The sequence below is a fragment of the Sciurus carolinensis genome, chromosome 8, assembly GCF_902686445.1.
Source record: "Sciurus carolinensis chromosome 8, mSciCar1.2, whole genome shotgun sequence".
Taxonomy (NCBI): Eukaryota; Metazoa; Chordata; class Mammalia; order Rodentia; family Sciuridae; genus Sciurus; species Sciurus carolinensis.
Genome location: NC_062220.1, coordinates 19,563,555 through 19,587,006, shown reverse-complemented (window position 1 = coordinate 19,587,006; position 23,452 = coordinate 19,563,555). Strand labels below are relative to the sequence as shown.

Genomic DNA, 23,452 nt, shown 5'->3' with positions numbered 1-23,452 from the left:
AGGTCCTGGGTTGGGCCCAGGGAGCAAAGAGGCTGGTGCCAGAGTTCAGGCTGCAGCTCCACATCACTATGGAGTTGACCTGGGGTTTCAATCATCACCACTTTGTCACCAACAGTTTCCCCTTATTTCTCTCCATTCCCTAGGGATGAGGGTGGAGGAAATCGAATGCAAATAGGACTCTAGGATCTTAGAGGACATGAAGTGAAGCATGTAGACCTCCCTAGTGGATCTGCAGGTCGCAAAGAGACCAACAAGGTCTGATAAAAGACAGAAGTGAGCTGGGCAATGACAGAAGGGGTGCTCTCCTGGTACTTGGAGAATGACTAATCACATTAGATACGCTTCCTCCAAATTTCATTAAGGCACCCAGGGAACACATGGAAATACAATGATTTTCAGAAGCCTCTAAGCTAAAAACTGAACTAGAAGCATGACTGCACCATTGATGAGGATGATTGAGGAGGAATTCTTGTTCACCTGCCACATGTTTTGCCCTGCAGACCAGAACTGGTTGGTGACCTCAGCAATGATCTATCCCAAGTCCATGATGCACTGCCATGAAAAGTAGGCCATCATACAATTCTCCCTCCCTTCACCTTCTCCTGGTCTTTCTTGGTGCCCTAACTTCAATGTGCATTAGATCATCTATGGATTCAATTCAAATTTCCAGAATCCTGACAGGTCCTGACCTTGCAGTAGGCCTCAGGGAGATCCAGGAAGGTGCCTTTTTAACAGGTACTTCAGAAGACTTTGATGCCAGTGTCCACACCAGTCTGTCTTTTTTCAGAAATGTTAGTCTTGGCACATGAACTAGAAGGAAAGGAGATCTTGCAAAGAGTTCTATAATTTAGAATTTCACAGTCACTTAGCAAGAAAGATAAGTGGGTAGAGAGGATAGGAGTGCTGGAAACTGTCCAAGATGAAGGAAATAAGGGGTCTTTTGCAAAATCACACCAAAAGACATTGATTTCTGGGTAAAAAAAAACAGGTTGCACACATGCCCCACTTGAAACCCCTCTAAACTTAACATTAAAATATACTTTAGAAGCAAAAGTCCAAGGATAAAGAAAATAGAGCATGAAGCAATTGCAATAAAATTTTGACAGCTGAAAAGCAGGTGGAGAGCGGTGACCGATGTAACAGCCCTGGAGAGCAGCATCCTATGCCAGCAAGACATAAATGCCAACACTCTGAAGAACCCACAAAGTCTCAGGAAATGATTCTCCAAGTGGGATAAATGTGCAGCTAAAACAGGTTAAATTCCTTTAAAAGTACCAGTTTTCCCATCTTGGAGAAAGTCAAGAGGTATATTCTGTGGAAAAGGCGAAACACAGGGTCTCTGTGTTACAAGAAAACAGGCAGAGTTGGAAGTGGTATACCAAATATGGACATTTCATTCAATGTATGCAGACTGCACATTGAAACTCCCAGCTCACATTCCCAAGTGGCTTCTGAACACTTCTAGCCAGGGCTTCTCCCTCCAGGAAAGAGTCCAGAAGATTCTTTGGGGGATAATATGAGAGCATAAGAGAAAAGAGGTGGCAAATATTGGGCTTCGCCAGGGAGAGTATGATGATTTTTTTGGCAGGGAGGGAGTAGTGCTGGGGATTGAACCCAGGACCTCAGGCACACTAAGTAAATCACCCTTCCACTGAACTCCACCCCAGCCCATGATGCCATTTATTAAGACTACAGTGTGAATTGTGAGCTCTGCATTTGGGTTGATGTCATGCTATAGTGAAGGTCATGGGAAACAAGACCCATTCTCAGACTTGAACTTTTAGTCAACCTTTTAGGACCTCACTAGTACATATGAGCAGCTGATAACAAGGGGCACCAGACAACCAAGAGAATATGAATGACAAAGACCTAAATAAAAAACAACTTCTCCTGCAAGGAGGTGATAATTTTCAAAAAGCATGTGTCATTGAGATATTAAGAGAAGATCTGATATGCATACATCAAGAGCAGTATGCAGAAAAATGGAATACAGTATTCAGAGAACAAAAATTATTAGAGAATTAACAAAATTATTGCAGAAATAAACTCAAGGTAAGACATAGAAGGTAAAATTGATTGAAATTTCCCCTTGCCAAAAAGCAAAAATACAAAGAGATGTAAATAATAATTTTTTAAAAGATAAGAAAGTAAAAGTACAAAGACTCCAAAGTGCAAATAATAGGAGTTTCAGAAAAAAACTCAAAGCAAATGAAGAACAAATATTTATATATTGAAAGGGACTATTGAATATAAGGTACTATGGAAGAAAATTAACTCATTCCATAAGACATGATCAGAAATTCATAGCACTGAATTATAAAGCAGATCCTTCCAGCTTCCAGGAGTGGAGATGGGAGAGGATATTACCTAAGGCCTCAGACTTCTTACATTCACATGGAAATCTAGAAGATAATGTAAAGATATTTTCAAAAATCTGAAAGAAAATTATTTCCAACTTAAAATTCTATACCCAGCTAAGCTGTCAATCAGCTGTGAGAGTAGAATCAGGATATTTTTCTAAATGCAGTCTCACAATATTACCTCCCATGTATTCTCTCTCTTGGGAGATACCAGAACATGCATTTTCTCTCTTGGGAGATACCAGATTATGTATTCCACCAAAATCAATACAAAACAAAACCAAAACAGAAGAAAAAGGCATGGAAATAAGAGAGCCAACACAGAACTGAAGTACATTTTCAGGATGAGGATGAAGGGGTACCTCAGGTTGACAGTTGAGCACCAGCAGCAGACAGTGGCCATTCTAGATTACAGTTGGGAGACAGCTCCAGGGAGATGGTCAGTCAAACAGCTGAACTTGAAAGACAACTTGATGTGAATGAAACTTTAAAGAAGAAATTTAGACAAAAGGCAGAGTATTGAAAACTGAGTTAAAGATAAGCACACAAAATATTAAGCACATTGAAAACAAAAAGAAAATGTTAACTCCAGGGAAAACAAAAGGCTGGGCATAAAGGAACTTAGTGTTTCAGTTCTGAATAGCATCATAATCCTTCTCATGCAAACACTGAAGACTGCTCTCTGTGGGGAAGGTGGGAAGGGAGGATGCCTCCATGTTGGGGGAGTGAAGGGTTGTGAAGGAAAATAAAATGATAACCCTCCACACTGGTACATCAGTCAGGAACACCTAAAATGGAAGCATGTTAATAGAGACCTGGAAGCCAACAGCTAAATAATCAGCCAAGAAGGGTGAGAAGCTTGCCTCTGCCTAGAGAAAAGAAGACAAAGACCTCTAGTGGGGAAGGGAAGCCTGTTTGCCTGCTTTCTACTACCCACTACCCTGAGTGGACCCCTGAGACCCCCAAATTGGCAATGGACAGGGAGGCTTGGCTCCAGTCCTCCCTCTGTTCTGCTGCAGAGGCAGGATGCCTGGTCATTTTGTTTTCGTGGACTCTTCTGTCAGCACAAAGAGGAAAAACAAAGAGAAAAAGCAGGTGGAGTTACAAAGCGTAGAACTCGGCAGTTGTCCAGGCGGGGACCTTGAGCCTTAAACTGAACCCTCCCAGCCCGCTCCACAAGGCCAACTGGCAGCTGCCCCACTTCTGCTCCCAGGCACAGATTCACAGGGCACTGCTCACAAAACCTGTCTCGACTCTTGTCTAAAATCACATCATAAACGATTCTTTTTCCCAGTTATAAAATAATAATATAGGTACATTGAAGAAAAGTAAATGACAAATAAATTATCATGAATCTGTACCTCAGGAACAACCATTAACCTTTGATTCTTTTTATCTGTAACTAGATAAACCTTACCTAGAAGATAATATAGACCATTCATATATATCAGAAATAAGCTTCAACGTTTCTTCCAATCTTTCTTCTATCTTTTAATAGGTAAATGTTTTACAACTTTCATATTTATCAATGACCTTGACCGCCATAATAGTGAGAAACCTGAAGCAAGTCCTTTAATAGGAACTGGTTAAATAAATTAGAATATATTTATTCTATGGAATGCTAAATGACCAGGTCCTCAAAGTACTATTGTGGGAAGGTGTTTATTGAAATAGAAAGATATTTATAACGCATTGCATGTGTTAAAGGGGGCATTTTTATTTGTCACAGTTAAAGTATTTAAAAAGTATTTTGAAAGACAGGATAGTACAAAATTATGTATATAATAATATGCCTTTATTTTGGTGTGAAAAATAAATTTTCTGTATCAGGCACTGAGCTGAGCACTTTATAAACATTATCTAATCTCACTCTCAAGACTTTGAAAAATAAAAGCAGTCGCTGCTCACATGAGTTCTCCGGGTAAAAGTAAATGGAAATGGGATGAAGGGCAAGGAGCATTAAGCCCCACTAGGTAGGCCATATGCCCTGTGCACCCAGGAACCTTCACGGGGTTCAGCATTGGGAGGGTGGAATTTGAGGGACTCGAGGGTAAATAGGAACTGTCACCCCTTGGGGACAGAGATTGAGTTGCTGGACTCCAGCCCCACCTGTGTCATCACATTGAAGCCCCCTTCTTGGAGCCAATCCAATGGCAGAATGAAGCATGATGTCACAGGAACTTCTCTTTGAAACAGGAAGGGAGCTGAGCCCCAGGAATGTAGGATGAAGTTGGCTAAATCTTGAATTTGAAAGGGTCACTCTGCTGTGAGAAGTCCCGGGTGCCCCAAGAGCCCCAACCCTGAATTCACTGTTGGACAAAGAGGATTTTGTTTATTTGTTTATTGAATTCCTACCTCAAGGAGGTGAAGACCTGGCACACTGTGGCAATGCCCATCACACACCCTCCCTGCAGATGAACACCTGGGGCAAATCCAGCTGCCCTCATGGGGACAAACCCGTCCCCTCTTCCTCCATCATCAGCTCACTTTCCTACCCCTGACATCACCACTGTGAAATACATCCTCACAGCTCTGGCCATAGATCCAGTGGTGCGTCCACTGACCCGGCAGTCATCAGGGCCGGGGCAAGGTGACTGCAGACCCCTGGTGGCAGGCATGGTCTTTGTGCAGAGCCAGGGTGGGGCAGAAGTAAGGCAAGGCAGAAGTATTTGCTCTGCACTGGAGAGAGTCCATTAATATTGGAAGGGACATATTACCTGGATCACTCCAGAAGAAGAAATGACCAGGCAGAAACCATGAGCAATTCCAGACAGAGTGAAACTCTAGAATTAGGTTTGGTCAATATTCTATTTACTCCAGTGATTACCTTTTAAACTAAATGACTTATTTTGAAGTAAATGGTGATATGTCTCCCTACATGAACTTGAAGTAAGCACCAAGTGTGGGAACCCATCAGAGGATGCTTTGAGGCCTCCAACCTCATATAAGGGAGGCAGCTGTCCATACTGCCCAGGACTAGAGCTGCCAGCCCTGCCCTGGACAAGGCCCTCCTCAGCTCTTCCACCCACAGCATCAGTTTTTGTCCTTGCAATTTTTAGCATGGTTTTACTAGCTCAGGTTTTCTGAAATCTTATTGCAAAATCAGTATGTTTGTTTCTCATGTTTTCATCACTGGATATTGGTTAGCACATAAGCAAGTGTACATAGCATTTTAAAATTTACTTTTTATATTTTTGGTATTGCAGAACAAACCTGGAGGCACTTTACCACTGAGCTACATCTCTAGTTCTTTTTGAGACAGGGTCTTGCTAAGTTGCTGAGGCTGGCCTCAAGCTTGCTATTCTCCTGCCTCTGCCTCCCCAGTGGCAGGGATTACAGGTGTGCACCACTGCCCCAGCTGTACATGGCCTTTGATTTGTGAGCTAGACTTTACAACCTACAACATCTCAGGCAGTTACTTATTAGGAACTCAGGTGGGACCAAATCCAAGATAATGTTTATCCCCACCTTAGTCTGATGATATTAACATGATTTTATTCCCAAATTTATTTCCCTCTTGCTTTACCTGTTTAACTAGGATGAAAGTGCCTTGAACCCTAACTCCTGATTTGGGCTTCTCAAAAAACTTTCCACAGGCCCGTTCACTCCCCATTGTCCTGCTGAAAGGACACTTCCTCATGTATTCCATCAACATCTTAAATTGGGATTTTTAAATTTTATCTGGTTCCACCATGTATTTTACAGATGAGAAAACTGAGCCTTAGAGAAGGAGAAGGACTTGTCCAAGTCCCACAGTACAGAGTCAGTCTACTACTGAGGCACCAGCTTCCAAGCTGAAAACGTTTTGATAAAACAAACACCATCTCGGGTCTTGGGAGTGGGTGCAGCCATTCACAGAGCTCTGCATTTGTGACTCTGTAACTGCGTGGGGCTGGGGTAGGGACAGGCTCCTAATCCAGGCAGGGGGCTTCCAGGCCCCAAGGCGACTGCAGGAACTCACATCTGGGCCAATACAGCAGGTTATGGGGGCCCGGAGACAGTCAGAGGAAATGTACTTGGAATCCTTAGTGGGGGACTTGGAGGAGATCTTCACTTACAGGGATGACAACAGAAAAAGGAAGAGGGAGAAGAGAAATAACCTGCCAAAAATGGTAGCAAAACTAGCCCCTCCTCTCCAAGGACCTGGAAGAACTCCAGGATTGTTCTGTCCCTGGAGACGGCCCAAAAGGAAGTGTCCTGAGAAGTGCTTTTGATTTGAAAGCATGAAAGACCATGGAAGGAGTGAGTATTCTCCCCTGGATGCTGTCCGTGTTCCGTCCACCCTGGAAATGGTCGTCCAGCTTCCCACCACTTACACCTGCAGAGCCTTAGTTCAATAATGAGGAGCAATTGGACATGCACTTACTTCCTGCCCAGCTGTTTTCTCTTAAGACAGCTCAGGCAGAAGCACTCTGGAGGGAATGTTTTCCATCCTCCTTTGCAACCTCAGGGCAAAGCACAGGCCTGATGCAGCTTAGGTCCACAGGGAACTTATAGTGAGCAGCCCCCACTCCACCTACCAAAGGGCCTGGCAGTGTGTTTTCTAGTGATCTGACATTGTAGAAGCTGGAAAAGCAAAACGTTTCAGCCGTGATTGGATGAGTTATGTCTTCTTGTCATTGCCCCCTCTCTTTCCCTAAACATTGCCCCAGGTGGCATTTAAAAGGCAAAGAGCATTTCTAGGATTTGACTAAAGGGACGTTGAGTCAGGATGCATTTTATTAGAATATACTATGACATTTTTATGTCACTTGAGACATAAATATGAAATCATAAAATAGGGGGAGAGCAGTATTATAGGTGACTATAAGAGAGGTAAATAATTAAAATGTCCTGCCACTTCTTCTGTGACATTTGTGGTCTTTATTTCTTTTTTAAGTTTTATAATTTGTTGTGATTATTTTTTTCTACCTAAACAAATACTCTCATTTTTACATGGTTTCTTAATTCACAAATGTCTATTCTTTGCCTTAAAAGGCACAAAAACTGCATAAGCTTCAGGCTAAGCAAACCTAGATCCATCCTTTTGACTAAATGCTAAAAACTGTTAAAGGAAGGAGGCCCTGGACTAGCCTGGGTGAGGCAGGTGACTAGGAAAGGCCCAGGTGACCCACGCAGAAGAATTTTCCTGAGAAGGACCCACCCAAAGGAGCCATTGCTAAGTCTAGAGAATCAGAGCAGGGCAGGGAGTGGTGGTAGAGAGTGTAGAAGAAGAGATGTGTCAAAACAAGGGGAAGCTCTCCAAGGACACATTTTCCAGACTTCACAGTTTTTCCCAGGTCATGTCCGTGGACAAAGGACTACATTTTACCTAGGCAGCTTTTAACAATCTACATAAGCTCAAAAAGGTCTTGATGGTGGGGTGGGGGGAATGTGATTCCACTGATTCTAGCTGCTGATCACCTCAATGATGGTGCAAGGGCGCCTGGCTTCAGTTCACAGGTCCCAATTGTGTGTTTGGATCACTGAATGTCTGCTGTCTTGGGGACTCAGAACAGAATTTCTCTTCTCATTCATTGGGAGCCCTTCCTCAATACCAGCTGCCATATGAATGGTCCTGGCAGGTCTAGAGCTGGACCTCAGCTAGAGTAATCAGAGCTCCTCCCTGGAATTTTAACATGAGAGACTAGCCAGAGTAGTGTTAGCTTGCTCTTGGGTGGGAAGTGTTTGAATGTCCAGCACCCCTTTCAACAGTCACATTTTAGACAGTGCTGCTGTTCATTTTATATGTCAATGGATAAAGAGGTATCCAGATAATTGGTAAGCCATTACTGATTGTATCTGAGAGTGTTTCTAAAAGAGACTGGCATTGTAATCAGTAGTAAGTAAAGTGTGGGCAGCCATCAGTCTATCTATTGAGGATCCAAACAGAACAAAAGGGTGAAGGAAGCATGACATCTCTCTCTCTTCTTGGGTCGGACACCCAACTTCTTCTGCCCTCAGACCTTGTGCTCATGCTTCCTCATACTTCAGACTCAGTCTGGGAGTTACACCCTTGACTTCCCACCCTCCACCCCACACCCCATAGTATGGCCTTTGGACTCAGTCCAAATCATACCACCACATTTCCTGATTCCCCAGCATGCACATGGTAGATCATGGGAGTTCTTGAATTCCATTACTACAGGGACCAATTTCTATAACTAATCTCATCTTACATATGGCCATACAAATCCTGCTCCTTCTGCTTCTCTGGAGAACCCTGATTAATACACACAGCAAGAACCTTCTGAGAAATGAAGCTCAGACACTATCAGAGTTCTGTCCTCAAACCACGAGAGGAGAGCAGTGTATACTTAGCCCTAAGCTTTGGAGAATGGAGTCTGGCTTCTTTGAAAAGATAAATAAGATTGATAAGGCCTTAGTCATACTAATCAAAATAAAAAGAGAGAAACCCAAATTATTAAGTTTAGAGATGAAAAAGGAAAAATCAGGGCTGGGGAGATAGCTCAGCTGGTAGAGTGCTTGCCTCACAAGCACAAGGCCCTGAGTTCGATCCCCAGCACCACAAAAAAGAAAAGAAAAAGGAAAAATCACCATAGACATCTCAGAAATTCAGCCAATCATTAGGAACTATTTTGAAAACTTAGACTCAAATAAATTGGAAAACCTAGAAGAATGAATATATTTCTATACAAACATAATCTGCCAAAACTGAGTCAAGAGAACATAGAAAACCTAAACATACCAATAACTAGTAATGAGATAGAATTGGTAATAAAAAGCTGTTCAACAAAGAAAAGCCCAAGACCAGATGGATTCTCAGCTGGTAGACCAAATCTTTAAAAAAGATATAATGCCCAAACTCCTCAAATTGTTCCATGAACTAGAAAGGGATGAAACACTACCAAATTCATTCTATTAAGTCAGGATTACACGCATACCAAAAGCTTATAAGGACGCATCTAGAAAACTACATTTAAAAACTCCAGTCTAATATCTCTGATGAACTTAGATGCACAAATACTTACTGAAATATTAACAAATCATGTTCAACAACATATTGAGAAGATTGCACACCAAAACCAAGTTGGTTTTATTCCAGAGATGCAAGGATGGTTTCATTTATGCCAGTCAGTAAATGTCATTCATCATCACATATACAGAATTAAGGTAAAAAATCACTTAGTCATCTGAATAGGACTTCAACGAAATTTGGCACCCATTAATGATAAAAACACTGAAGAAACTAGGAATAGAAGGAAACTACGTCAACATCATAAAGGCTATATGTAAAAAACCAGGAGCAAACCTCACAGTACATGGGGAAAAACTGAAAGCATTTCCTTTAAAATCTGGGACAAGACAAGGTTGTCTACCCTCACCACTCCTATTTAATGTAGTGCTGGAAATTCTAGCTAGTGCAATTAAGCAAGAGAAGGAAATAAAAAGGATAAAAATAGGAAATGAAGAAGTCAAATTATCACTGTTTGCAGATGATATGATCCTATACCTAGAAGATCCAAAAAACTTCACCAAAAATGCTAGAGCTAATAAAGTTGGCAAAGTAGCAGGTTACAAAATCAACATACAAAAATCAATAGCTTTCCTATATACCAACAATGAATCAGCTGAGAAAGAAATCAGGAAAACAATTACATTCACAATAGCCTCAAAAAAATAAAATGAAATACCTAGGAATAAATCTAACCAAGGAGGTGAAAGATCTCTAATGAAAACGATAGAATATTGAAGAAAGAAATTAAAGAAGACCTGAAAATATGGAAAGACCTTCCATATTCATGGATAGGCAGAATTAATATTATGCAAATGGCCATACTGCCAAAAGCAATATACGATTCCATGCAATCCCCACCAAAATACCAATCACATTCTTCACAGAACTAGAAAAAACAGCCCTAAATTCACTTGGAAGAATAGAAGATCCAGAATAGCCAAAGCAATTTTAAGCCAAGAAAGCAATGAATGGTAGAGGCAATACACTACCTGATTCAAATTATACTACAGAGCTACAGTAACAAAAACTGCATGCTACTGGCAGAAAAACAGACATATAGACCAGTGATACAGAATAGAAGACACAGACACAAACCCATATATCTATAGTCATCTGATCCTTGACAAGGGTGCCAAAAACATACACTGGAGAAAAGACAGCCTTTTGAACAAATGGCACTGGGAAAACTGGTTATCTATATGTAGAATAATGACACTAGTCTCTTATCTTGCCCCCCTGCATAAAAATCACCCTGAAATGGATCAAAGTCCTTGCAATTAGATCAGAAACTATACAAATCCTAGAAGAAAACATAGGGTTGGCACTGTAGCATGCAGGCACAGTTAACTTTCTCAATAGGACCCATAAAGTTAAGAAGATAATGCCAAGAATTAATAAATGGGATGACTTCAAATTAAAAAGCTTCATCACACCATAGGAAACAATTAGGAATGTGAAGAGAGAATCTACAGAATGAGAGAAAAATCCCTCCTAGCTACTCTTCTAACAGAGGACTAAAGTCTAGAATATATAAAGAACTCAGAAAAAAAAAAAAAACTTTACACCAAAGATCAAATAACCCAATTAATAAATGGGGAAATGAATTAGACATTTCTCAAAAGAAAAAATACAAATGGCAAAAACAAATACATGGAAAACTGTTTAACATCATTACCAATTGGGGAAATACAAATCAAAACTACACTATTTCATCCTACTCCAGTAAGAATGGAGGTCATCAAGAATACAAATAATAATAAATGCTGGAGAGGATGTGGAGGAAAAAGAACATTTTTACACTGTTGGTGGGACTGTAAATTAGTTCATCTATTATAGGAATCAGCATGGAGGTTCCTCAAGACTAGGCATGGGACCACCATATGACCCAGCTAGACCGCTTCTCAGAATTAAAGTCAATTTACTCTGGTGATGCATGCATATTCATGTTTATAGCACACAATTCACAATAGCCAAACTATGGTGTCCATCAGTGAATGAATAGATAAAGAAAAAAAATATATATATATGCACATATATATAAACTCATATATTTGCAGGAAAATGGATGGAACTAGAGACCATTATATTAAGCAAAATAAGTCAAACTCAGGAGGTCATGAGTCATATGTTTTCTCTCATATGCAGAAACTAGAAAGGAAAAAGGAAAATAAAATTGTTGGGGAGAATCTCATGAAAATCCAAGGGAGGTCAGTAGAGGAGAGGAACTAAGAGGGAGGGAGGAGGAAGTACTGGGGGTGACACTGACCAAATTACATTGTTTTATCTCGTGTATGTAGGGATATGTAACAACAAATCCCATAAATATGTAAAACTATAAAGTACCAAAAATAAAAAAAAGTCAGGGGAAAACCTATCTGAGAGAACAAAGCTCAGACACTGTCAGAGTCCTGCCCTCCCACCAGGAGCAGAGAGCAGCCCGCACTTAGCTCTAAGCTTTGGAGGATGAAGCCTGGCTCCTTCAGGGAGAAAGTTTCAGGACCAAGGGCACAGGGCCCTCTCCTGTGAGTCTCCCAACTTCTGCCTGAGTGTCCCTGTGCTCCTTCCTGGGCCTGCTTGGACCCTTTTCCAGGCCTGACTTGCTAAGGCAGACGCTGAGGGACTGGAGCCCCCACAGGCATGAAGGACGGCAAAGGGCCAGCAGTGTGGGGGGGTCTGTGGCTGTGGGAGGCTTGGATGTGCAGGCTGGGGTGTCCTCGCTCATGCATGTGAGACCTTTTGTGATTTGGAACAGAACATGAAGTGGGAAGAGAAGGGGGAGCGAACAGGCTGGAAGCTGTTATCCCAAGACTGCCAGACTGCAAAGGAAAACTGAAGGAGTCAGAGGAATCGAAATCCAAACCCAGCCTTCCAGGTGGGAAGATTGGGACATGCTGTATTGCAGAGCTTGTCAGCTTGGGGTACAACTTTCTAACACTTACACATGGAATTGTTGCATCCCTATTGATACTCCTGCCAAGGGGCTTACAAACAAGGCCTGAGCAGAGACAGAGACAGAGACAGAGTGAGCGAGCGTCAGAGCTCAATGGCATTTGAGTTCCTGGTTCTTCATGTTCTGGAGGCATAGATGCACCCCTGCCTTGTTCTAGGTTTGATCTTTTAAGTTCATAAAGAACACATTTTCCCCTAAGCTAATCTGGATTTGTGTTACTTTCCATCAAACACCCTGGCTAATACAGATCATCAGTCTTGGAGCTGGAGAGAGAGAGAGAGAGAGAAAGAAATGGATGGAGCACCCCTCTGTTACACCACTCCAGCTTCCAAACCGTCTCCCCAACTGCGGCCAGGCAGACTGTGCTGATACTTGGCTGGTAAGTCAGAATCCAGAGTGGTTTTACCTACCTGACCCCAAAAAGCACTTGCAGGAGAGTGCAGATGCCAGAGACGAAGAAAATGGTGCTGATGAGGTAGCTCTGGGTCAGGGGGTCATGCTGCAGGCACAGATCCTTGGCCAGGATGAGCGGCACCGCTACCAGTCCTCCCAGGGCCGTGATGAAGTGCTGTGGGCAGAGACAGATGAGTGGGTGAATGCTGTGGCTACACCCAGTCAGGGTACAGGCCAAGCCTAAACAAGGATGTACTTCCCGGGGCAGGAACAAGAGCATGGTGGGGGTCTGGCCATCAGTGAGGGGCAAATATCCAAGTTAGGTGGAGGAAGCAGGGACCCAGCCAGAGGGAGGGCCTGAGCACAGGGCTCAGGCACTGGGGACTGGTATCTAGGAAAGAAACTGAGGCAGAAACACAAGCACAGGAGGGCATAACAGGAACCAAACTAGGGCCTAAGAATGAGAACACAGCAAGGGTCTCCTCACCCCATGAGGCAACGGTGAGAGTAGTTATGGACAAAGGCCTGAGGGTTCACTTGGAGCCACTGGCCAACAGCTGTTTGAGGCCTCCCTGACAGGACAGAGCTGAACCCAGAGCAGGACAGGGCAGAATTCATAGCAGACAGCCTCAATTATGCAAAGGCTAAATTAGATGAGATGAGTGATAGGAGATAAATAGATAGAAAACAGAGAAAGAGAAAGAGAGAGAGAGGGTATGTACACAGACACATAGCTAGATGGATAGGAGGAAGGTAGATAAGGGGGCCAAGCAAAGAACTGACCACTGAGCCAAACATTCTGAGAACAAAGACACATGAAGCCACCTGCTTCTTTCCCTTGCTCTAATCCTCCCTGGGCTCTGCTAAGCTAGACCATGAGTGCTGGCACTGCACAGAGCTTCATGTTCCTGGTACTGATAGACTCCCTCGGTATGCAGCAAACGTACCATTGCAGGTTCACCCAGTAGAGTGGGTTCTCTACCTCATCCTATAAGAATAGGGCGTAAGTGAAGAAAGGGTAGGCAGGCTTGGTTTGTCTTAGTTATAAAAGTGAGCTGCTGGGCCAATCAAGACATACACAAGAAGGAAGAGAGGAAGAAAGGAGGGAAATGAAAAGCTCGCTGTGAGGGACAGTGCCTTGAAGAGTCCCCTGAAGATGTCCTTAGGTGGAATGAAGACACAGACCCAGAACACCTGACCCTGCCTTGTCCCAAGCACCCCTCCCCTCCACAAAACAGCCAGACCTACACACAAAGGAGGCAAAGTAAGCATGTTATTCTGTTCTAATTTTGTTGGGGTTTGATCTAAAACCTCAATACGAGCTAAATTAGACCAGAGAGAAAGTTAGGTTTCCTTAAGAACATTAAAAACTAAAATCATTCTATACATTGCATGGGCCTGCTTTTCCACGACCCATTTACCCTCCAGGAAAGTGGAGTCACAGAACGTACGACTCCAACAAGACAGAGAATTAACCCCTTGAGACACCATGGTGTCCACTGCCTAAGGTGGAACAGGCCTTGGTGCCTGGAAGAACCCTGGGCCAGTGCACCTGGGGAGAGGTATCCCCATGTCTCTCCAGCCTATGGATAGAAATAACAGAGGAAGGAAAGTGGAAGTGAAATCCAAAGCCAGGTTTCCTTTAGAGGGGCAGCTCCAGCTCCTGTCACATGTCCAGCAATGTCCCACGGGACCAGTGGATTATGCACGAGGTTAATCCCCTCAGTGAATGTTCTGGAATAATCCAACCAGTATGATCAGCACTGTTCTTCAGCAGAAGAAGAAGGGATGAGATGTGTGTTAGAGGCAGAGGAGACTTTGAACTCCCACTAAAAGAAAGTTGCCCACCCTCTTCCTTTCTTGGTTAAACTTGCCAGCTTCAACAAAGTATAGTCAGTGAGGAGTGAAATGCCCCTAAAGGAAAAGGAGTGGGGGATCCAGAGAAGAAATGCCAATATGCATATACATGACCTTTGACAATCCTTGTCATTGCTCCTGTGTCCCTTTGAGATGCATGACATGACAAGTCCCACCCTTCATAGCCTCTTATAAATGCTTCTTTGACCTGCCACCAGTCAGGTCAATATAGGACACAAGATTGTCTAAGTCAAATACCCACCAATGTTTCATTTTCTATCTCATGTCATGACAACCAAAATCATCAGGGTCAAACCCCTCTTGTTAGCAAATAAATATCTTTTTCTCCCCTTGCAGTGCTGAGAACTGAACTCACCACTTATCCATATACTAGGCAGGTGCTCTGCCACTGAGCTCCAGCCACAGGCCCCAAATAAAGCTCTGGATCTCAGAGAACACAAGGCATTTGATGGAGGCTAAATCACTAAGAGCAGGTACAGCTGGCAGGGCCAGCACTAAGGAGTGTACTGAGCCTAGCACCTCTCTGGTCTCATCCAAATGATGTAGACTTAACCACGCCAGTGACCCCACTCAAGAGAACAATGGAATGGTGAATGCCTTGATGTGAGTCAGCTCAGCATGAGGAAGAATTCTTTTCTAATAATATATCCCTTTCCCCAAATGTCCAGAGAGTGGGAGACTAAAGGGGTTTGAGGTCCCCTGAAGGTCAACCATGGAAGACATGATGCTAGCTGAAGTCAACAGTGTTGACCAGTTTGATCTGGGGCTGTGTTGAGGTGACTTTGGAGGCAGAGCCTCTTGGAACCCAGTGCTTGCTGGGTGGCATTACCTCGATCCCCAAGAAGATGCAGAGATACCATGGTGGGATATCTAAGACACCATAGGCCATGGAGCTACTGGGACTCACAGGTTGTCCATCCTTCCTTCCATCTTGGCTGACAGTGTGGGATCTGAGCAATGTATCATCCCTCTGCTGGGAATAAGAGAAGGACATGTGTTAGCATTTCAAGAGGAATCAAGGACAATTCCTGACTCCCACTGGACGGTAGGAGAGCCTTCCTGAGGCCAGAGGCAGTGGGGCAGGGATGATGTTAATCACTGGGGATGTGAGATCAGACTCCACACAGTGAGATTTCCTATGTTGTGCATCTGCATCTGGGCCTGTGTGTCAAGTCTGGAGCCATAGAAGGGGAAAGCAGGCCTTACCCGAAGCCGTGGCAGATGGGCAGCTCTGTGGTGGATGAGAGAGGGCAACCTCAAGGTGAGAAGATGGTAGGTTCCCCTCGTGGCACTTTGCACGTGCTCCCATTGCCAAAGCCCGGTTCCAAGCACATTTGTCATAATGAATGGTTTCCATCTTTGTTTTTCCCTGGTTGTGAATTTCAGGAAGAACTTACTGAAATTGCCTTACCTGCCTTCGAGACCCCAGCCTCTAGAGAATGCAGTCCCTGTGCTCAGTGTAGACTGACTCACTGAATGTGACACACCACTGTAAATGAGTGCAGTTCACATAGAAGGATCTAGAGTCTACAGCCAACTTGCACTCCTACCAGTTTTACCAACATTAACTCTGAATTATAGACCCTATCTCCGACTCTGACTGGAGAACTTACTAGCCTTGGGCAACTAGTAAGATTTCCAAGTCTCAGTTATTTTATCTATATAAAGAAGTAACACCATCCTTGCAGATGGTTGAGAAAGTTGATTTCTTTTTGCAGTACTGGGGATTGAATCCAAGAGCACTCTACCACGGATCTCCAATCCCAGCCATTTTGATTTTTTATTTTGAGACAGGGTTTCAAACTTGACATCCTAATGCCTCAGTGTTCTCAGTGGCTGGGATTAAAGGCATGTACCACCACACCTGAGTAAATCAAATTGCAGTAAGAACCACATAATCCACAGTGTACCTACTCAATAATATTAGCTGTGGTATTTATATGAACCTCTTAAAATAGAAGGGCTTTGAACATGGGCTGAGGTTCACATTTGAGCATCTGACCACAAGTTGCAATAACATAAAATCATTGTCTGTGGTGTGACCAGAAGGTGGCAAGGCCACTGCATGAAGATCAGGCCATTCTATGTGAAGTGCCCTCAAGGGAACCTCAGGCCCTGGCCAGACCACAAGTGCCGGGTCTGCACATGTATGGGCATCTCATGAAGACAGTCCTGGAACAACGTTGAAGTCATCCACTCTGATACCCTCCTCTATGCCTAAGTACTGTGAACTTCACATTGGCTGTATGGGGTCCTCCCTCCTTAGAAAAATATTGAAATTATATTTTGGGACTACATAGGTATTAAGAGAAATATATTATCACAATAAAACATTTTCTATGACCTTAAGTGTATTTCTTCCAACCAATTTTAAAAGAAATGAAAACTTTGTCATGGGCCCCTACAAGTCCTAAGACCTTGGTAACGGTTCCTAAACTACCTAGTGGATTTGTGGTTCTGCTCTGCAGAAAAGTGGAAGAAGATGGGTGAGTTCACCATTTGTTTAGATGTGACAGAAATCCAGAAAACTTCTAGATCAAAAGAAGGGTGTTTGTCCCCACCATCTCCAGGTCAGCACTGTCCCTAGGGAACATTATATAGAGCCCTCCTCCTTACCCAGGGACTCACTGTCCAAAGTTCCAGTTACTTGAGGTAAACAATAATGGGAAAATATTAAATGAAAAATTTCAGAAATAAAACAAAATATTCACAAGTTTTAAACTGCATGCTGTTTCAAATAGTGTGATGAAATCTTGCACTGTCTAGCTTCACCCTCCTGGGAAGTAAATCATCCCTTCATCCAGCATATCCACACCTCCCTCCACTTAAGTATGGAGGGTATCCATACTCTCCACTTATGTAGTAATTGTCTCAGAAGGCTGTATGGATGCTGCTTGGTACTTGGATTGCACATGAAGAAAATTTATTTTTCCAAATCAGGTCAATGCTGAGCTAAATATAAAGAGGAATCTTCTGGAGGGAGTGCTGGGCTTCTGGGCACTTCTCATGAGGGGTTAGTGAATGAATGGGGAATCTGTGAGGGGCAGCAGAGAAAAACAGAACAGAGAAGGAGGAGGAGGAGAAAGAATATGTGTGAGACAGACTGAAGACAGACTGATTCTGGGAAGGTGATTGAGAGATGTGCATGCAAAAGAGAAAAGAACTTGGGCAGATGTGATTCTGTCACTTCCCAGCTCAATGACTCTCAGCACATGACTTCACATCTCCCAGCCTGTCTCCCCACCTAGAATCTGGGATTGTCTTAAGGGTACTCACAGGTGTGAGCTTGTGCAGCGTGCTGCCACATCTTGTGAGCCCATGAAGGCTCAGCTGCGGCTCCTACAGCTGTGTGTCCTCCCAGGGAGCTCACCTCATCCTCTCCCAAGATCTCACAAAATTCCCAGAATGGGGCCAGGAAACAGAGGAAAGAAACTTGACAGGGAAGACTCGTTCTAACCTGTTCTTTTATTCCCAGGAAAGCAAGAGTGGAGACCAACATCAAAGACCGTCACTCTCTGAATACTCCAATCCTGTCTTCATATCAATATGGGCCGTCTGAAGTTATGGAAGTCACATTCGCATTGGCTTTAAAACAACTGTTTGGGAAATTGATCCTCCATGAAGCCCTAATTGAAAAAGTTTAAAACTTGGAGCTGGGAAAAGCTTTGTCTTCCCTGAGGACACCTGGTTCCTCCCTTAGGAAAAGCACGTGTCTCTTCCATGAAGCCATCGGCTAGCACTGGGGCAAAGCACAGAGTCCCAGAATGATACCTTGACCTCAATGAGGCACCCCTTTCTCCAAACACAATTGGTTTTCTCTCCTTTTGTGGCACTTGGTGTCTATTTCTGTTATCTTCACCTACTCTTTATAAATACAACTTTTGTTGCAAACTTCCTTGAGTCATCCATGCAAAGATGTCTGGCATAGAAACAAAACCAGCAGGGACACAGTAGGCTAAGAGTCTGAGTGTCAGAAATGAACCCTTAGTGTGGTAGACATCCATAGAAACAGGGGACACCCCAGAGCAGAGAAGGACTTATCCAATGGGGTGGGAGTTGCCCCTTCTGAGGGCATTTGAGAACATGGGGGACTCCGTTGCTGGGAACAACTGTGTGTGTGTGACCTACACAGCAGCAGCAGAAAGCCAATGAGCCCCTTCCTGGAGGGAAAGTGGATTTTTCGTGAAGCACACCCCAAAAAGGAGCAACGGTATGACAGGATGAGCACCAACAAGCTCTTCATGTTGACAGTACGACTCTCTATTCTGCGGACTGTAATTGCACTGGAAGATTTGATCCAACGAGATGTCTCCTGAGTCTTGGCATTTCATAGCATGTTACAGGCTACAAAGACCTTCCAATGCTTCCCCTCCTGAGTCTCACAACCATCTTATTGTCCCACTGGCAGATGAGGGGACTGAGGCTCAGTGAAGTTACAAGATGTGACCATAGTAAGCAACTGCCTCTTCAGGTGTGGAGGGCAGTTGCCCAGGGCTGTGGCCCTGTGTGTACAGGGATGGTCCTTAGCTTCCCAGGAGTGAAGAGCAAACCAAGAGGAGGCCCTGCTGCAGCAGGAGCAGCAGTGTCCCCCCAGTGGGGTGGGCCCCTTGCCTCTCTGACCCCACGTGTACTGACACAGCCATCCATTCCTCCCAGTGTCCAGACCCCACCTGACCTGGAGTTGCTTCCTAACACTGCCAATCACCTGACACTCACCAATGCAATGTCCAGGTTGGTCCAACTGTGCCTCAACAATCCTGCCTCAGTGTCCTTGCTCACCTGGTGCTCCTGCTCCAACCCCACTGAAAAGGAGATGCACAGCTGCCCACAACCCCTGTTCTCCATGTTGCCTCATGGAAGCCCAAGATCTAGGAAACACCGCGAGCTTCAGGAAATGGAGTGATGGAATCTGAATTTTCTTTTTCCTCTGAAATATGACAGAATTCTGTGGCGAGGCCAGCTGAGGAGCTTTCCTCTAGTACCCCTAGCTTTCTCAGAAGATAGTAGTGGGCACTACTGGCATGGAGCTGCTCTTTTGCTGCCCCCAGTATTCTGCCCACTCCGCACACACGAGTTTACAACGCAGATTATCAGTCTGCGAACATCCCGGCCAGCCATTGGTCCGCTTGTCAGCCTGCGAGCATTCTCGGCAGCCATTGGTCCAGACGGTGAGCCCGCCAACTCCCTAGTCAGTCATTGGTCCGTTGTGATTAGCCCGGGAAATCCCACTACTTAAGAAGAGCTCCCCCGCCATTCTCTCTCTCCTCTTACAGAGCTCACTCTTTTTCTCTCTCTCTCCTCCTCCTCCTCTCTCTCTCTCTCTCCTCCTCCTTTTCTCTCTCTCCTCCTTCTCCCCCTCCTCCTCCTTCTCTTCCCCCTTGTCGTCGTTGTCCTCCTCCTCCTTTCTTCTTCTTCCTCTCTCTCTCTCTCTCTCTCTCTCTCTCTCTCTCTCTCTCTCTCTCCTCCTCCTCCTTCTCTCTCTCTCTCTCTCTCTCTCCTCCTCCTCCCTCTCCCCCCCCCCCCGTGGGCAGACACATAATCAAATCTCTTGCGTGCGTCCCCGCGACCGCACAGGTTTCCGCGTGCTCTCAGGCACCCTTGGCAGAAAGCTGACCCGCAGTGGGCAGGGCCGGCAAGTGGGCCCCTGTATCTGTGAGCACAGCCCAGGTTCCCCAGTGGTCACTGTCCCCAGATCCCTTGGCTCTTGCTGCTTAGGGCCGCAGCCCTGGCCTGGCAGGGAGAGGCCTTTAGTCCTGCCGTGTGTGGTGGCGAGAACACAGAGTCTCCACTCAGGTCGCCCTGTTATTTTTGGGTGGCCACCATAGATTGGAGAGGGGCTGGGGCCAGGGCTCAGGGACTAGCTGGAGAGGCTGAGGATGGGACAGGGACGGGGTTCTCTGAGCCTCGGGTTCCTCACCCTTCTAACAGGAGAAGGCCTGCCCCACTGCCTTGTAAGGAAGAGTAGCGCAGACAGTGCCTCAGGCTGGCTACCTAGTGGGAGTTTCTTCCCTCCATCTCTCTGGCCCTCACTCTCATTCCTTGGAATCACAAAAGCCTCCTGCAAAGAAAGTCTAGGGCTGAGCACCCTGGACAACAAACAAACAGCCTCAACAAAGGCCACCTGGAGGCAAAGGAAAAGCCAACAGCATGGAGCCAGCAGTGTCAGGAAAACCACCTTCCACCTCTTCCCGTGCGGAGGAGTGCTCAGGAAGGTTCTGGCTGCTGTGACGGTCACCTGAGGTTACCCGCCCTGAGGGAGCTCAACTTGGAGGCAGGGAGGGAGCCACCACCCTGACTGATAATCTTTCCCTGACCGGAGGGGTCAGCTGCTCACAAGGACCTCCACGGGACCTCACCCAGCTCCTTCCTGCTCCACCCTTCCCTCCCTCTCCACCAGCACTCACCAAGCTGCCAGCGTGCCCTCCGCGGCTGAGCCCAGAGCTCATGGCAAGGTGGGTCCTCTCCTTCCAGCTTCCCTGGGGAAGCAGGACAGAGAACACCTACCAAGAGGCGACACCGCTGCCAGAGAGAGGGATTAACCTCCCAAAGCCTGACTCAGGGCAGAGGCGGGGCCCTGGGAGGGAGGGGCCTGCGGGTCCTACCTGCAGGCTGATCTGTCACAGACATCCCCTCCAGCCTCCTCCCTCGGGGCACCAAGGTGCGTCCAACAGCGGCAAAGCTTTCAGAAGTTGGTAAGTGTGACACAGAAGTTAATGATTCCCATGGCACCAAGAGTCAGATCAGAGCACAAGCCTGTCAGGGTGTGGCAGGAGAGAGCTCCTGGAAGAACATGCTCCAGGGGAAGGGGGATCGGGAGTGGGAGGAGGAGGCTCCGTATTGAACAGGGAGGTTGAAGAGTTTTCTAAGCTGAAAATTGGTTGAGCTGGAATGGAAATCATTGCAAAGGCAGCCCAACCAAGCTGGCCTGGATACGCCTGAATGAAATGACTAAGGAAGGGAGGGTGACTACCTCTTGTCAGGGCAGCAACTACCAAGGCAGAGGCCTCACTGACAGGAAAGGATAGACCCTCAAGGGAAGGGAAGGGACAGTGAAGGTCCACAAGAGGGCAAGCAGGAGAGGGGCCACTTTTGATGCCTCTGCTTGTCATCAAACAGTCCCTCTTTCTCAAAAGGTGTCACTCTCCATTTCAGGGAGAGAAACTGCATAATCCCGCCTGCACAAGTGCAGCATAATTGAAATACCAGGAACTAATCAAAAGGAGCTCATCAACTTCTCCTTATTTTCCTTTAAAAGAAGGAATGTTGGCCAGGCAAGGTGGTGCCCGCCTGTAATGCCGGTGGTTGAGGCAGTAGGCTCGCAAGTGCAAAGCCAGCCTCAGCAACTTAGCAAGAACTTGTCTCCAAATAAAAAATAAAATGGGCTGGGGATGTGGCTCAGTAATTAAGTGCTCCTAGATTCCATGTCTGGTACCAAAATAAATAGATAGATAGATAGACAGATAGGTGCACTGCCCTAGGAGTTCTGAGTCTTTCTTTCACCTCTCTTTTGAATAAAATTCCTGCTCACTTGCTTGCCTTGGCATTCACAGTGTTCATTCTTCAACTCTGTGGAAAACAAACCTGATCCTGATTCCTGCCAGTGACACCTTGGGGGCTCCTCTGGGATCCCCAGTCCTTCACTGAGGTGAGTGATTTGCACCTGATACTCTTTGCCTTCACTGTCTTTTGGAGGAAAATTGGGCACCCTTCAGCTGCTTAAAAGCGATTAGCGAGTCTTGGGTGACAGGTTTCTGGGTTTCTGCAGTTCCTCATCACCTGCCCTACAGGCCAGGCACGTTGGGATCCATGAAGCTGTTTCCTACTTTTCTGTCCCAGCTTGGGGTGTGCCTGGGGCAGGTAGACAGTGGCCCCTGATCCTGGCCTGCCTTTCGATGCCAGGATTTGGTGAAGTTGAAAAGCAACTAGCAACTGTGAGATTGATTCTGACCAAGGCTAGTCTTCTGTGACTCTCAAAGGCCCCTCTTCTGACCGTTTCCCAACATCCCCTTGTGTCCTGTGGTGGTTGACTGATGACAGTGTGGAGGAATGTCCACTAGGCCAGCACCTCCATAGGAGCCCCTGCATCTCCTCCCCCATGCATGATCCTCCCAAGAGCCTCCCTCACAGCTGGAGGTCTATCTGCAGAAGGAGGTATATTCCATTCAGAGTGGTTTGTAGGGACAGATTTGGGATCCCTCTTCTCACACTGAAGGGTTGCACACTTGCCAAAGGCAGCCCTGTTGTTTCTGTGGCCACCATGTGCCTCCTCAATTTCTTTGTCTATAAGGGAAGGGATGGCATCTGATTCTCTTTATTCTTTTTTTTTTTTTTTTTGATTCATTATACACAAATGGGGCTGCATTTTGATTCATTTTACACAAATGGGATACATCATTCAGTGTCTATGGTTGGGCACGATGTAGATTCATACCATTGGTGTAACCATACATGTACATAGGGTAATGATGTCTATCTCATTCCACCATTTTCCATACACCCCTCCCTCTCGTTTCCCTCTATATATTCTAACGTTCCTGCATTCTTCTCTTACTTCCCACCCCTCACCCCCATTATATATCATCATTTACTTATCAGGGAAAACATTCCGCCTTTGGTTTTTTGAGGTTGACTTATTTCATTTAGCATGATATTCTCCAGTTCCATCCATTTATCTGCAAATGCCATAATAATATTCTTCTTAATGTCTGAGTAATATTCCATTGTGTATATATACACAGGTTCTTTATCCATTCATCAATTGATGGGCATCTAGGTTGGTTCCACAGCTTAGCTATTGTGAATTGAGCAGCTGTGAACATTGATGTGGCTGTATCTCTGTAGTATGCTGATTTTAAGTCCTTTGGGTATAGGCCAAGGAGTGGGATAGCTGGGTCAAATGGTGGTTCCATTCCA

General features: G+C 45.2%; 1 protein-coding gene across 1 annotated transcript in view; it reads right to left on the bottom strand.

Moving 5' to 3' along the window:
- LOC124991265 (solute carrier family 23 member 1-like) overlaps positions 1-23,452 on the bottom strand; it is a 46,607-nt gene that overhangs the window by 22,429 nt on the left and 726 nt on the right. Inside the window, exons 2-4 of the mRNA XM_047562096.1 lie at positions 19,256-19,341; positions 15,369-15,512; positions 12,679-12,836 (exon numbers count right to left, since the gene is read on the bottom strand). Coding sequence (XP_047418052.1) covers positions 12,679-12,836; positions 15,369-15,512; positions 19,256-19,341 — 388 coding nt within the window. The remainder of the gene's footprint in view (positions 1-12,678; positions 12,837-15,368; positions 15,513-19,255; positions 19,342-23,452) is intronic.